General features: G+C 33.7%; 1 protein-coding gene across 1 annotated transcript in view; it reads right to left on the bottom strand.

Moving 5' to 3' along the window:
* Nucleotides 1–285: 285 nt before the first annotated feature.
* The window catches only part of LOC133634945 (cystathionine gamma-lyase-like), a 37,791-nt gene continuing 20,876 nt past the window's right edge, over nucleotides 286–17,200 (bottom strand). Inside the window, exons 7-12 of the mRNA XM_062027605.1 lie at nucleotides 11,007–11,084; nucleotides 8,741–8,893; nucleotides 5,616–5,737; nucleotides 3,788–3,840; nucleotides 3,371–3,509; nucleotides 286–703 (exon numbers count right to left, since the gene is read on the bottom strand). Of these exons, the coding sequence (XP_061883589.1) occupies nucleotides 689–703; nucleotides 3,371–3,509; nucleotides 3,788–3,840; nucleotides 5,616–5,737; nucleotides 8,741–8,893; nucleotides 11,007–11,084 (560 nt within the window). The 3' untranslated portion in view covers nucleotides 286–688. The remainder of the gene's footprint in view (nucleotides 704–3,370; nucleotides 3,510–3,787; nucleotides 3,841–5,615; nucleotides 5,738–8,740; nucleotides 8,894–11,006; nucleotides 11,085–17,200) is intronic.

The raw sequence follows: 17,200 nt of genomic DNA on the forward strand, positions 1-17,200 counted from the left end.
GAAAGCAAAGGGCAGAAACATGCAAACACCTTTTGATGTGCTATAGGGCCGTGGACGCTCTCTTTTGAGCTATGACACGGCGAGCAAGCTTGAATAAATGAATGCAAGCTTGAATTAATTAATTGTAAATGTGGTCGACGCCCAGCATCAGGAGTGTGCTTGATGAAGCAGTGACTGTTTCATGAAGACAAGCACATAAGAAACACACAATTATTCACAATTTATTTAACTATCATACATTATCTTCTCATGAATATGATATTTATTTATTCAACTATCATACATTATCTTCTCATGAATATGATGTTTATTTATTCAACTATCATACATTATCTTCTCATGAATATGATGTTTATTTATTCAACTATCATACATTATCTTCTCATGAATATGATGTTTATTTATTCAACTATCATACATTATCTTCTCATGATGTTATTGCAATGCATTTAAAAAAGGTAACCAGGTGTAGCATGATGCTAACACAATATTGTGTCCTACAAAACATTTTTGGATCATTTCGCTCCCGTTTGCAACGCCGGAGAAGCAGAAGAGATAAATAAAAGTTGTGTTGTTCTGGTGAAAACAACAATAATTGCAACAAGAAATGACAAAATGTGAGTTGACATTTTTCTCCCGTGAAGAACTTCTTGTTCCTGGACAGCTGATTGGTTTCTCTTCTCACGCTTCACTTCTTGGGATGCTGGAGAAGAAAGTCAAAGATGACACAAAACTCGGAATTAATGTTGAATAAAACTAATTAAATAATTGTAAGAAAATATTTACTTGATGATCTGAGAATATTTTCATGTTGGCAGACATCCATAAATATTTTTACACACACACACTTATATAAACAATATACACATTTGTAAACAATATACACATCCTTACACTTACACACACACATGTATAAACAATATACACACCCTTACACACACTCACACACACACACACACACACACACACACACACACACACACACACACACACACACACACACACACACACACACACACACACACAATGTAAAAACAATATACACATCCTTACACGCACACTTCCTTAAATATTTTTTAAACACATACACACACACACACATGCACACATTTATAAACAATATACACATCCTTACACTTACACACACACACACATACGCACACGTATAAACAATATAGACATCCTTACACACACTCACACTCACACACACACACACACACACACACACACACACACACACACACACACACACACAGACACACACACACACACACACACACACACACACACTTCCTTAAATATTTTTAAACACGTACACACACACACACACATGCACACATTTATAAACAATATACACATCCTTACACTTACACACACACACACATTCACACACACGCACACGTATAAACAATATACACATCCTTACACACACTCACACACACACACACACACTTCCTTAAATATTTTTAAACACGTACACACACACACACATGCACACATTTATAAACAATATACACATCCTTACACTTACACACACACACACATTCACACACACGCACACGTATAAACAATATACACATCCTTACACACACACACACACACACACACACACACACACACACACACACACGCACACGCACAAATGTAAAAACAATATACACATCCTTACACGCTCACTTCCTTAAATATTTTTTAAACACGCACACACACACACACACATGCACACATTTATAAACAATATACACATCCTTACACTTACACGCACACACACATACGCACACGTATAAACAATATACACATCCTTACACACACTCACACACACACACACACACACACAGACACATACATGTCTTGCCTACTTTGTGTGGACCCACGTTTGGTTAGTAGGTTGTGAGGGCCCCCCTTTCCACTATAGCTAGAATGATGAAAAAATATACATCTAGCCCTAGATGGGAGCAGAGAGTTGCAACTAGGGATGTCCGATAATGGCTTTTTGCCCATATCCGATATTCCGATATTGTCCAACTCTTTAATTACCGATACCGATATCAACCGATACCGATATCAACCGATATATGCAGTCGTGGAATTAACACATTATTATGCCTAATTTGGACAACCAGGTATGGTGAAGATAAGGTACTTTTTAAAAAAAATTATAAAATAAGATAAATAAATTAAAAACATTTTCTTGAATAATAAAGAAAGTAAAACAATATAAAAACAGTTACATAGAAACTAGTAATGAATGAAAATGAGTAAAATTAACTGTTAAAGGTTAGTACTATTAGTGGAGCAGCAGCACGCACAATCATGTGTGCTTACGGACTGTATCCCTTGCAGACTGTATTGATATATATTGATATATAATGTAGGAACCAGAATATTAATAACAGAAGGAAACAACCCTTTTGTGTGAATGAGTGTAAATGGGGGAAGGAGGTTTTTTGGGGTTGGTGCACGAGTAAGTGTATCTTGTGTTTTTTTATGTTAATTTAATTTAAAAAACAAAAACAAAAAAAACAAAAAAAACAAAAAAAAACGATACCGATAATAAAAAAAACGATACCAATAATTTCCGATATTACATTTTAAAACATTTATCGGACATCCCTAGTTGCAACCTCACTTCAGAATGCAAAACACACAAAGTAAAAAAAATATTTGACTTCTGTAGTTGTGAGGACCAGGCAAATGTCCTCACAAGTCAAAAGATCCTCACAGAAAGGTGGTTTATCAAGTGTATGTCCACACAAGGACGGTGAGACAAGTGCACACACACACACACACACACACACACACACACACACACACACACACACACACACACACGCACACACACACACGCACACACACACCATTATTCACACATGCGTGCGCGCGTAAAGTGTCCAGTAACAAACGTGTCTGCATTATTCAACTTACTGCATCGTGAGCTTAACTTCAAGAATCATTCGCCAAAATTTAAAAAAAATACCACCCCACTTCAACTCAAAGACAGCACAAGTCCACTCCAGACGGTTAATAATAAACAGGTTAGTGTTTTTCCTAGCTACCATCGTCCTCTGGTTGACTCAATTCAACCTTTTCTCACATTCTACACGACTAAATTAACAAGTCTGATATCACATCCCAGTAATATCAGCATCGGCCAATACTCATAATGTTTTAGTGATGTGCATCTTACATAATTGCTTGTGAGAAGTATTTTACGGTCTCCTGCAGTGTGACATTCATGAGTATCATTTACTGGCAATGTCAACTTTTATAAGGACAAACTAACTATCTCGGGAATGAGGAAACATCTCGGGCCTGCTTTTCTTTTCCAAGACGTGCTTCCTTTGATCACAGCTTCATTCACAGTACTTACAGCAGCATTCAGTGCTTGATCCAGATCTTCTATGATATCATCTTCATCCTCCAGTCCTACGGAGAGTCGGATGAGAGTGTCGCTGATGCCCAGGATGCTTCTTTCCTCCTCGGGCACGGAGGCGTGTGTCATGATGGCCCTGCATTCAACATAGACGTCTTATTATTGTGAGCGCTTGGATACCATTGTTATTATTAGTTGTGTAACATGTATATCATCTTGCACGGGAAGATAATAAATGAGGACTTAATGATCTCAATCCAAGTTGCAAAGCTTGGCAACAAAAAAAGCCACTAAAAAGAAAAATACATTCTTTTTTTCTTTTTTTTTTAAATCTTTGCTGCCCTCTGGTGGCAACATCCTTTTCATACTAATAATAATACTATTAAAGGTCTACTTTTTGGCGAGAATACTCACGGGTGTTCTGCTAAACTTTCGTAGCCACCAAGACTCTCAGCCACTGCAAACATCTTGGATTTTAAAAAAAAAGACAATCAGATATTCTCAGTTTTATTGTTCATAGTTAATATTGTAAATCCCACTTTCTTCATTTTCATGCACATTTTGGATGTCCCATTCAGGAAAAAACTGTAAAATTCCATTCCATTTTTTTTGAGGTGGTCTGTTATAACTTTTTTAGAATTCTATGGGACATTGTGACTTTTGGTGTTGGTGTTCCTGGAAAAAAAAAAGGGAGCCAAACACACATACTGTACAGCAGAGTTTTACAGCTAGATGTGTATAAATAACTCTATTTATATTATTCACATGTGAATAATGCTGTATAATAGAATGTATTTATATTATTCACATGTGAATAATGCTGTATAATAGACTGTATTTATATTATTCACATGTGAATAATGCTGTATAATGGACTGTATTTATATTATTCACATGTGAATAATGCTGTATAATAGACTGTATTTATATTATTCACATGTGAATAATGTTGTATAATAGACTGTATTTATATTATTCACATGTGAATAATGCTGTATAATAGACTGTATTTATATTATTCACATGTAAATAATGCTGTATAATACTGTATTTATAATATTCACATGTGAATAATGCTGTATAATAGACTGTATTTATATTATTCACATGTGAATAATGTTGTATAATAGACTGTATTTGTGTTATTCACATGTGAATAATGCTGTATAATAGACTGTATTTGTGTTATTCACATGTGAATAATTCTGTATAATAGACTGTATTTATATTATTCACATGTGAATAATGCTGTATAATAGACTGTATTTGTGTTATTCACATGTGAATAATGCTGTATAATAGACTATATTTGTGTTATTCACATGTGAATAATGCTGTATAATAGACTGTATTTGTGTTATTCACATGTGAATAATGCTGTATAATAGACTGTATTTATATTATTCACATGTGAATAATGTTGTATAATAGACTGTATTTATATTATTCACATGTGAATAATGTTGTATAATAGACTGTATTTGTGTTATTCACATGTGAATAATGCTGTATAATAGACTGTATTTATATTATTCACATGTGAATAATGCTGTATAATAGACTGTATTTGTGTTATTCACATGTGAATAATGCTGTATAATAGACTATATTTGTGTTATTCACATGTGAATAATGCTGTATAATAGACTGTATTTGTGTTATTCACATGTGAATAATGCTGTATAATAGACTGTATTTATATTATTCACATGTGAATAATGTTGTATAATAGACTGTATTTATATTATTCACATGTGAATAATGTTGTATAATAGACTGTATTTGTGTTATTCACATGTGAATAATGCTGTATAATAGACTGTATTTATATTATTCACATGTGAATAATGTTGTATAATAGACTGTATTTATATTATTCACATGTGAATAATGTTGTATAATAGACTGTATTTGTGTTATTCACATGTGAATAATGCTGTATAATAGACTGTATTTATATTATTCACATGTGAATAATGCTGTATAATAGACTGTATTTATATTATTCACATGTGAATAATGCTGTATAATAGACTGTATAATATAAGCTCAAAGGAGTTGGAAAGTGACATATTTTTATTGTGTGAATGTTCTTCTACACCAACATTCATCTATTTATTCAACTTCTTCTTCTTCTCCAGATTTTGGCACGCTCTAGAACCCATGTTCATCCTTCATGACGGTCCAAACGTGATGTTAGTCATATATTTATACATTGAGATAATAAAAAAGGTCGACGTACTTTGAGCGCACTGAGGAAGGTCTCGGCATGTTTGAGGTCCCCCTTGATGTAGAAGGTGATCATGCCCGGACATCCTGTGCACTGTCTCTTCACCACTTCATACTGAGGGTGAGACGACAGACCTGGGACACGTCCAGACATGGAGTCGTGAACACATGAACATGATACACGAGCAGTACATGACAATAAATACTGTTCACCTTTACAGCAGCAGTATAATACAAAATACATGCTATTAATATGCAGAATTGTGTCATTGTATGCGTTAAAACACAACACCTTTTTCTTTTCTTTTTTTAAGTATTCTAAGTCGTAAATAAACGCTAGCAAAAGTCAGCTAACAATGGAGTCAATGGGGGACACGAAACCTTTAAAAAAAAATTTAAAAAAACAGCCAAAAAACGCCAACAATACTCCTTTGACATGTGGTGACCTGAACACTAACAAGTATTAGCCATATTGTTATTATACGTGCTAACGCAGAGGAACTACTTTTAGAGAGCTAACTATATTGACATGTTGAGCTGCTGCATCGCCTCTGAGTGGGTGAAAGTTACTTGTAGATGATAAATTATGTCTCTCACCTGGATAGTAGAAGGTTGTGAACATAAACCGCAAGTTGGTCAACTTCGACATCCAATTTAGACCCAGAGATGATGAGAAACACACGAAAAGAGACTCATTTGCGACTACCTTTTATGTGGATTATGATGAATTTTTCGTATAAACGGGAAGATATAGGTCTTTATCCCAGTGAGAGCAGACATTGTACAGTAAGTGATTGTTTGATTATGTATTTCTTGTTTAGCACTTAGCAATACTGCTACTTGTTGGATATGTTTAGCACACAGCTACGTCCTCCTTTTATTCCGGCTTTAAATATAAAGTTCTGGGTTATAATTGGTCCCAAAGTAGTTTCTGTAGTCTCACGCTCATCAAAGCTCAGGGATCTCGGAGATTGATATCGTTTTGATCATACAGTATCTATTTACTCGCCAACCTTCTCAGTCTTTTGGTGTTAAAAATCCGAAGTATGATAGTCGTGTCATTATAAAGTCCACTTATTTTACATGATACTGCTACTTTAAAGTGTGGACAGATGAAATAAATACCGTACTGTACACAAAAATAATTGCTGCAATAAAGTTATTCTTTTACCAAAACAGATTAATTAAATACCGTACTGTACAGAAAAGTAATTAATTGCTACACGAAAGTTATTCTCCTACTAGGACAGATTGATTAAATACCGTACTGTACACAAAAATAATTAATTGCTACAATAAAGTTATTATTCTACCAGGATAGATTAATTAAATACCGTACTGTACACAAAAATAATTACCTCCGACAGTAAAGTTATTCTTCTACCAAAACAGATTAATTAAATACCGTACTTTACAGAAAAGTAATTAATTGCTACACGAAAGTTATTATTCTACCAGGACAGATTGATTAAATACCGTACTGTATACAAAAATAATTAATTGCTACAATAAAGTTATTCTTCTACCAGGATAGATTAATTAAATACCGTACTGTACAGAAAAGGGACTAATTGCTACAATAAAGTTATTATTCTACCAGGACAGATAAATACCGTACTGTACACAAAAATATCTAATTGCTACAATAAAGTTATTCTTCTACTAGGATTGATGAATTAAATACCGTACTGTACACAAAAATAATTGCTGCAATAAAGTTATTCTTCTACCAAAACAGATTAATTAAATACCGTACTGTACAAAAAAGGAATTAATTGCTACACTAAAGTTATTCTCCTACCAGGACAGATTGATTAAATACCGTACTGTACACAAAAATAATTAATTGCTATTATAAAGTTATTTTTCTACCAGGATAGATGAGTTAAATACCGTACTGTACACAAAAATAATTAATTGCTACAATAAAGTTATTATTCTACCAGGATAGATTAATTAAATACCGTACTGTACACAAAAATAATTACCTCCGACAGTAAAGTTATTCTTCTACCAAAACAGATGAATTAAATACCGTACTGTACACAAAAATAATTAATTGCTACAATATAGTTATTATTCTACCAGGATAGATTAATTAAATACCGTACTGTACACAAAAATAATTACCTCTGACAGTAAAGTTATTCTTCTACCAAAACAGATGAATTAAATACCGTACTGTACAAAAAAGTAATTAATTGCTACACGAAAGTTATTCTCCTACCAGGACAGATTTATTAAATACCGTACTGTACACAAAAATAATTAATTGCTACAATAAAGTTATTCTTCTACCAGGATAGATTAATTAAATACCGTACTGTACAGAAAAGGGACTAATTGCTACAATAAAGTTATTATTCTACCAGGACAGATGAATACCGTACTGTACACAAAAATATCTAATTGCTACAATAAAGTTATTCTTCTACTAGGATTGATGAATTAAATACCGTACTGTACACAAAAATAATTGCTACAATAAAGTTATTCTTCTACCAAAACAGATTAATTAAATACCGTACTGTACAAAAAAGGAATTAATTGCTACACTAAAGTTATTCTCCTACCAGGACAGATTGATTAAATACCGTACTGTACACAAAAATAATTAATTGCTAATATAAAGTTATTATTCTACCAGGATAGATTAATTAAATACCGTACTGTAAACAAAAATAATTACCTCCGACAGTAAAGTTATTCTTCTACCAGGATAGATTAACTAAATACCGTAATGTACAGAAAAGGGACTAATTGCTACAATAAAGTTATTATTCTACCAAGACAGATGAATTAAATACCGTACTGTACACAAAAATAATTAATTGCTACAATAAAATTATTCTTCTACCAGGACAGATGGATTACATACCGTACTGTGCACAAAAATAATTACCTGCTACAGTAAAGTTATTCTTCTACCAGGATGGATGAATTAAATACCGTACTGTACAGAAAAGGAATTTAACTGCTACAGTAAAGTTATTCTTTTACCAGGATAAATTAAATACCGTACTGTACACAAAAATAATTACCTGCTACAGTAAAGTTATTCTTTTACCAGGATAGATGAAATAAATACCGTACTGTACAGAAAAATAATTGATTGCAACAATAAAGTTATTCTTCTACCAGGATAGATGACACGCTCCACTCTGGCATCAGCCTCCAGAAACCTGGCAGCAGCCATGGCGTTCTTAAAGTGGCGCTCCATGCGCAGGTGGAGGGTCTTCAGCCCGCGGTTGACCAGGTAGCAGTCAAAGGGGGAGGGCACGCCCCCAAGTGCTGGGGGAGGAGACAAAAGGGATGAATTATATACATCTTTACTTCTGGACCTGGACTTATACATGTCCCACATCTTTACTTCTGGACCTGGACTTATACATGTTCCACATCTTTACTTCTGGACCTGGACTTATACATGTTCCACATCTTTACTTCTGGACCTGGACTTATACATGTTCCACATCTTTACTTCTGGACCTGGACTTATACATGTCCCACATCTTTACTTCTGGACCTGGACTTATACATGTTCCGCATCTTTACTTCTGGACCTGGACTTATACATGTTCCACATCTTTACTTCTGGACCTGGACTTATACATGTTCCACATCTTTACTTCTGGACCTGGACTTATACACGTTCCACATCTTTACTTCTGGACCTGGACTTATACATGTTCCACATCTTTACTTCTGGACCTGGACTTATACATGTTCCACATCTTTACTTCTGGACCTGGACTTATACATGTTCCACATCTTTACTTCTGGACCTGGACTTATACATGTTCCACATCTTTACTTCTGGACCTGGACTTATACATGTTCCACATCTTTACTTCTGGACCGTGACTTATACATGTTCTACATCTTTACTTCTGGACCTGGACTTATACATGTTCCACATCCTTACTTCTGGACCCGGACTTATACATGTTCCACATCTTTACTTCTGGACCCGGACTTATACATGTTCCACATCTTTACTTCTGGACCTGGACTTATACATGTTCCACATCTTTACTTCTGGACCTGGACTTATACATGTTCCACATCTTTACTTCTGGACCTGGACTTATACATGTTCCACATCTTTACTTCTGGACCTGGACTTATACATGTTCCACATCTTTACTTCTGGACCCGGACTTATACATGTTCCACATCTTTACTTCTGGACCCGGACTTATACATGTTCCACATCTTTACTTCTGGACCTGGACTTATACATGTTCCACATCTTTACTTCTGGACCGTGACTTATACATGTTCTACATCTTTACTTCTGGACCTGGACTTATACATGTTCTACATCTTTACTTCTGGACCTGGACTCATACATGTTCCACATCTTTACTTCTGCACCTGGACTTATACATGTTCCACATCTTTACTTCTGGACCTGGACTTATACATGTTCCACATCTTTACTTCTGGACCGTGACTTATACATGTTCTACATCTTTACTTCTGGACCTGGACTTATACATGTTCCACATCTTTACTTCTGGACCTGGACTTATACATGTTCCACATCTTTACTTCTGGACCGTGACTTATACATGTTCTACATCTTTACTTCTGGACCTGGACTTATACATGTTCCACATCCTTACTTCTGGACCCGGACTTATACATGTTCCACATCTTTACTTCTGGACCCGGACTTATACATGTTCCACATCTTTACTTCTGGACCTGGACTTATACATGTTCCACATCTTTACTTCTGGACCTGGACTTATACATGTTCCACATCTTTACTTCTGGACCTGGACTTATACATGTTCCACATCTTTACTTCTGGACCTGGACTTATACATGTTCCACATCTTTACTTCTGGACCCGGACTTATACATGTTCCACATCTTTACTTCTGGACCCGGACTTATACATGTTCCACATCTTTACTTCTGGACCTGGACTTATACATGTTCCACATCTTTACTTCTGGACCGTGACTTATACATGTTCTACATCTTTACTTCTGGACCTGGACTTATACATGTTCTACATCTTTACTTCTGGACCTGGACTCATACATGTTCCACATCTTTACTTCTGCACCTGGACTTATACATGTTCCACATCTTTACTTCTGGACCTGGACTTATACATGTTCCACATCTTTACTTCTGGACCTGGACTTATACATGTTCCACATCTTTACTTCTGGACCTGGACTTATACATGTTCCACATCTTTACTTCTGGACCTGGACTCATACATGTCCCACATCTTTACTTCTGGACCTGGACTCATACATGTTCCACATCTTTACTTCTGGACCTGGACTCATACATGTCCCACATCTTTACTTCTGGACCTGGACTTATACATGTTCCACATCTTTACTTCTGGACCGTGACTGAGGGTGAAAAGTTTCCTCACCGTTCTGCAGGAACTTCAGTCTGTCATAAAGATCTTCTCTGCTCACAGACAGCAGGCCCATCACCACGTCACTGTGACCTGTCAATCACACCATTGCTACAAATAATCAACTTACTTCATTTATTTTACTAACTACACTTTACTTACACACGTTATTTTACATACTTGTTTATTTACACACGTTATTTGACATACTTGTTTATTTATACACATTATTTTAAAACCAGTTTACTTCCACACGTTCTTTTACAAACTACAGTTTTTTTACACAAGTTATTTTACAAACTAGTTTATTTACACACGTTATTTTACAAACTAGTTTATTTACACATGTTATTTTACAAACTAGTTTATTTACACACGTTATTGTACATACTTGTTTATTTACACACGTTATTTTACAAACAAACCAGTTTATTTACACACGTTATTTTACAAACTAGTTTATTTACACACGTTATTTTACATACTTGTTTATTTACACACGTTATTTTACAAACAAACCCCAGTTTATTTACACATGTTATTTTACATACTTGTTTATTTACACACATTATTTTACAACCAAACCCCAGTTTATTTACACAAGTTATTGTACATACTTGTTTATTTACACACGATATTTTACAACCAAACCCCAGTTTATTTACACACGTTATTTTACAAACCAGTTTATTTACACAAGTTATTTTACAAACTAGTTTATTTACACACGTTATTGTACATACTTGTTTATTTACACACGTTATTTTACAAACAAACCCAAGTTTATTTACACACGTTATTTTACAAACTAGTTTATTTACACACGTTATTTTACATACTAGTTTATATACACATGTTATTTTACAAACTAGTTTATTTACACACGTTATTTTACATTAACGTGTGTAAAGAGGTTATTTTTCGACCTCTTCATAGCACAGAGACGGCCCTTCTTAAAGTTATAAATGACATCCGTCTAAACACAGACTCTGGCAAAACTTCAGTATTAATGCTTTTGGACCTCAGTGCTGCATTTGACACTGTCGACCACTCAATACTTTTGGACAGGTTGGAAAACTGGGTGGGGATCTCAGGCACAGTTTTAAGCTGGTTCAAGTCATATCTACAAGATAGGAACTATTTTGTTTCCATTGGTGACTTTGTATCAGAACCAACCAACGTAACGTGTGGAGTCCCCCAAGGTTCAATCTTGGGGCCGACTTTATTTAACATCTATATGCTCCCACTAGGACAAATCATGCAAAATAATAACATTGACCATCATTGCTATGCCGATGACACCCAAATCTATGTAGCGCTATCACCAAATGACTATCGCCCCATAGATCTTCTGTGCCAGTGCATTGAGCAAGTCAAACACTGGATGTGCCAAAATTTCCTACAACTAAATGAAGATAAAACTGAGATAATTGTTTTTGGTGCTAAAAAAGAAAGGTTTAAAGTCATCCAACACCTTCAATCACTGTCCCTGAAAACCTCAAATAAAGCCAGAAATCTTGGGGTTATTTTAGATTCTGATTTACATTTCGACAGTCACATCAAATCAGTAACAAAATCGGCCTACTATCACCTCAAAAATGTAAAAAGACTTAGAGGGCTCATGTCAGCTCAAGACTTAGAAAAACTTGTACATGCCTTTATTACCAGTAGGCTAGACTATTGTAATGGTCTCCTTGCAGGTCTTCCCAAAAAAACTGTCAGGCAGCTACAGCTTGTTCAGAACGCTGCTGCTAGAGTTCTAACAAAGACCAAAAAATGTGAGCACATTACACCAATTCTTAAATCCTTACATTGGCTCCCTGTACATCAGAGAATAGATTTCAAAATCCTCCTGCTCACATATAAATCACTACATGGTCTAGGGCCCAAGTATATCACTGATATGCTCCCACTATATACGCCCTCTAGATCACTAAGATCTTCTGAGACCAATCTGTTAGCGGTTCCAAGAGTAAACTCAAATCAAGGGAGATCATCATTCAGTCACTATGCAACACATAGCTGGAATAAACTTCCTGAAGATGTCAGACTCTCCCCAACTCTCACTACTTTTAAAACTAGACTGAAGACTTTTATGTTCACCTTAGCTTTCAGCTAAATCTTTTAATCTTTTAACTTTTAACGTCTGCACTGTTTTTATTTTTATTGTCTGCATTTTAATTTTGCTTTTATTTTCTTTCATTTCACTTTGTTGTCTGTGAAGCACTTTGAGTCTGCCTTGTGTATGAAAAGCGCTATACAAATAAAGTTGCCTTGCCTTGCCTTGCCTACATACTAGTTTATATACACGTTATTTTACAAACTAGTTTATATACACATGTTATTTTACAAACTAGTTTATTTACACAAGTTATTTTACAGACTTGTTTATTTACACACGTTATTTTACAAACTAGTTTATTTACACACGTTATTTTACATACTAGTTTATATACACATGTTATTTTACAAACTAGTTTATTTTCACACGTTATTTTACAAACTAGTTTATTTACACACGTTATTTTACATACTAGTTTATATACACTTGTTATTTTACAAACTAGTTTATTTACACACGTTATTTTACATACTAGTTTATATACACATGTTATTTTACAAACTAGTTTATTTACACACGTTATTTTACAAACTAGTTTATTTACACACGTTATTTTACAAAATTAGTTTATATACACATGTTATTTTACAAACTAGTTTATTTACACACGTTATTTTACATACTAGTTTATATACACGTTATTTTACAAACTAGTTTATATACACATGTTATTTTACAAACTAGTTTATTTACACAAGTTATTTTACATACTTGTTTATTTACACACGTTATTTTACAAACAAACCCGTTTATTTACACACGTTATTTTACAAACAAACCCCAGTTTATTTACACACGTTATTTTACAAACCAGTTTATTTACACACCTTATTTTACAAACTAGTTTATTTACACACGTTATTTTACATACTTGTTTGTTTACACATGTTATTTTACAAACAAACCCCAGTTTATTTACACATGTTATTTTATAAAGTAGTTTATTTACACACGTTATTTTACAAACAAACCCCAGTTTATTTACACACGTTATTTTACAAACAAACCCCAGTTTTTTACACACGTTATTTTACAAATTTGTTTATTTACACACGTTATGTTACAAACTACTTTATTTACACATATTATTTTACAAACAAACCACAGTTTATTTACACACGTTATTTTACAAACTAGTTTATTTACACACGTTATGTTACAAACTAGTTTATTTAAACACGTTATTTTACAAACAAACCAGTTAATTTACACACGTTATTTTACAAACTAGTTTATTTACACACGTTATTTTACAAACAAACCACAGTTTATTTACACACGTTATTTTACAAACTAGTTTATTTACACAAGTTATGTTACTAACTACTTTATTTACACATATTATTTTACAAACAAACCACAATTTATTTACACACGTTATTTTACAAACTAGTTTATTTACACACGTTATGTTACAAACTAGTGAAGTGAAGTGAAGTGAATTACATTTATATAGCGCTTTTTCTCAAGTGACTCAAAGCGCTTTACATAGTGAAACCCAATATCTAAGTTACATTTAAACCAGTGTGGGTGGCACTGGGAGCAGGTGGGTAAAGTGTCTTGCCCAAGGACACAACGGCAGTGACTAGGATGGCGGAAGCGGGGATCGAACCTGCAACCCTCAAGTTGCTGGCACGGCCGCTCTACCAACCGAGCTATACCGCCCCAACTAGTTTATTTACACACGTTGTTTTACAAACAAAACAGTTTATTTACACACGTTATTTTACAAACTAGTTTATTTACATACTTGTTTATTTACACACGTTATTTTACAAACAAACCCCAGTTTATTTACACACGTTATTTTATAAACTAGTTTATTTACACACGCTATTTTACAAACCAGTTTATTTACACACGTTATTTTACAAACCAGTTTATTTACACACGTAATTTTACAAACAAACCACAGTTTATTTACACACGTTATTTTACAAACAAACCACAGTTTATTTACACACGTTATTTTACAAATTAGTTTATTTACACACGTTATGTTACTAACTACTTTATTTACACATATTATTTTACAAACAAACCACAGTTTATTTACACACGTTATTTTACAAACTAGTTTATTTACACACGTTATGTTACAAACTAGTGAAGTGAAGTGAAGTGAATTACATTTATATAGCGCTTTTTCTCAAGTGACTCAAAGCGCTTTACATAGTGAAACCCAATATCTAAGTTACATTTAAACCAGTGTGGGTGGCACTGGGAGCAGGTGGGTAAAGTGTCTTGCCCAAGGACACAACGGCAGTGACTAGGATGGCGGAAGCGGGGATCGAACCTGCAACCCTCAAGTTGCTGGCACGGCCGCTCTACCAACCGAGCTATACCGCCCCAACTAGTTTATTTACACACATTGTTTTACAAACAAACCAGTTTATTTACACACGTTATTTTACAAACTAGTTTATTTACATACTTGTTTATTTACACACGTTATTTTACAAACAAACCCCAGTTTATTTACACACGTTATTTTATAAATTAGTTTATTTACACACGCTATTTTACAAACCAGTTTATTTACACACGTTATTTTACAAACTAGTTTATTTACACACGTAATTTTACAAAAAAACCACAGTTTATTTACACACGTTATTTTACAAACAAACCACAGTTTATTTACACACGTTATTTTACAAATTAGTTTATTTACACACGTTATGTTACAAACTACTTTATTTACACATATTATTTTACAAACAAACCACAGTTTATTTACACACGTTATTTTACAAACTAGTTTATTTACACACGTTATGTTACAAACTAGTTTATTTACACACGTTATGTTACAAACTAGTTTATTTAAACACGTTATTTTACAAACAAACCAGTTAATTTACACACATTATTTTACAAACTAGTTTATTTACACACGTTATTTTACAAACAAACCACAGTTTATTTACACACGTTATTTTACAAACTAGTTTATTTACACACGTTATGTTACTAACTACTTTATTTACACATATTATTTTACAAACAAACCACAGTTTATTTACACACGTTATTTTACAAACTAGTTTATTTACACACGTTATGTTACAAACTAGTGAAGTGAAGTGAATTACATTTATATAGCGGTTTTTCTCAAGTGACTCAAAGCGCTTTACATTGTGAAACCCAATATATAAGTTACATTTAAACCAGTGTGGGTGGCACTGGGAGCAGGTGGGTAAAGTGTCTTGCCCAAGGACACAACGGCAGTGACTAGGATGGCGGAAGCGGGGATCGAACCTGCAACCCTCAAGTTGCTGGCACGGCCGCTCTACCAACCGAGCTATACCGCCCCAACTAGTTTATTTACACACGTTGTTTTACAAACAAACCAGTTTATTTACACACGTTATTTTACAAACTAGTTTATTTACATACTTGTTTATTTACACACGTTATTTTACAAACAAACCCCAGTTTATTTACACACGTTATTTTATAAACTAGTTTATTTACACACGCTATTTTACAAACCAGTTTATTTACACACGTTATTTTACAAACTAGTTTATTTACACACGTAATTTTACAAAAAAACCACAGTTTATTTACACACGTTATTTTACAAACTAGTTTATTTACATACTTGTTTATTTACACACGTTATTTTACAAACAAACCTCAGTTTATTTACACACGTTATTTTATAAACTAGTTTATTTACACACGCTATTTTACAAACCAGTTTATTTACACACGTTATTTTACAAACTAGTTTATTTACATACTTGTTTATTTACACACGTTATTTTACAAACAAACCCCAGTTTATTTACACACGTTATTTTATAAACTAGTTTATTTACTCACGCTATTTTACAAACCAGTTTATTTACACACGTTATTTTACAAACTAGTTTATTTACACATGTAATTTTACAAACAAACCACCAGTTTATTTACACACGTTATTTTACAAACTAGTTTATTTACATACTTGTTTATTTACACACGTTATTTTACAAACAAACCCCAGTTTATTTACACATGTTATTTTATAAACTAGTTTATTTACACACGCTATTTTACAAACCAGTTTATTTACACACGTTATTTTACAAACTAG

Source organism: Entelurus aequoreus, linkage group LG19 (assembly GCF_033978785.1).
Source record: "Entelurus aequoreus isolate RoL-2023_Sb linkage group LG19, RoL_Eaeq_v1.1, whole genome shotgun sequence".
NCBI classification, from domain to species: Eukaryota; Metazoa; Chordata; class Actinopteri; order Syngnathiformes; family Syngnathidae; genus Entelurus; species Entelurus aequoreus.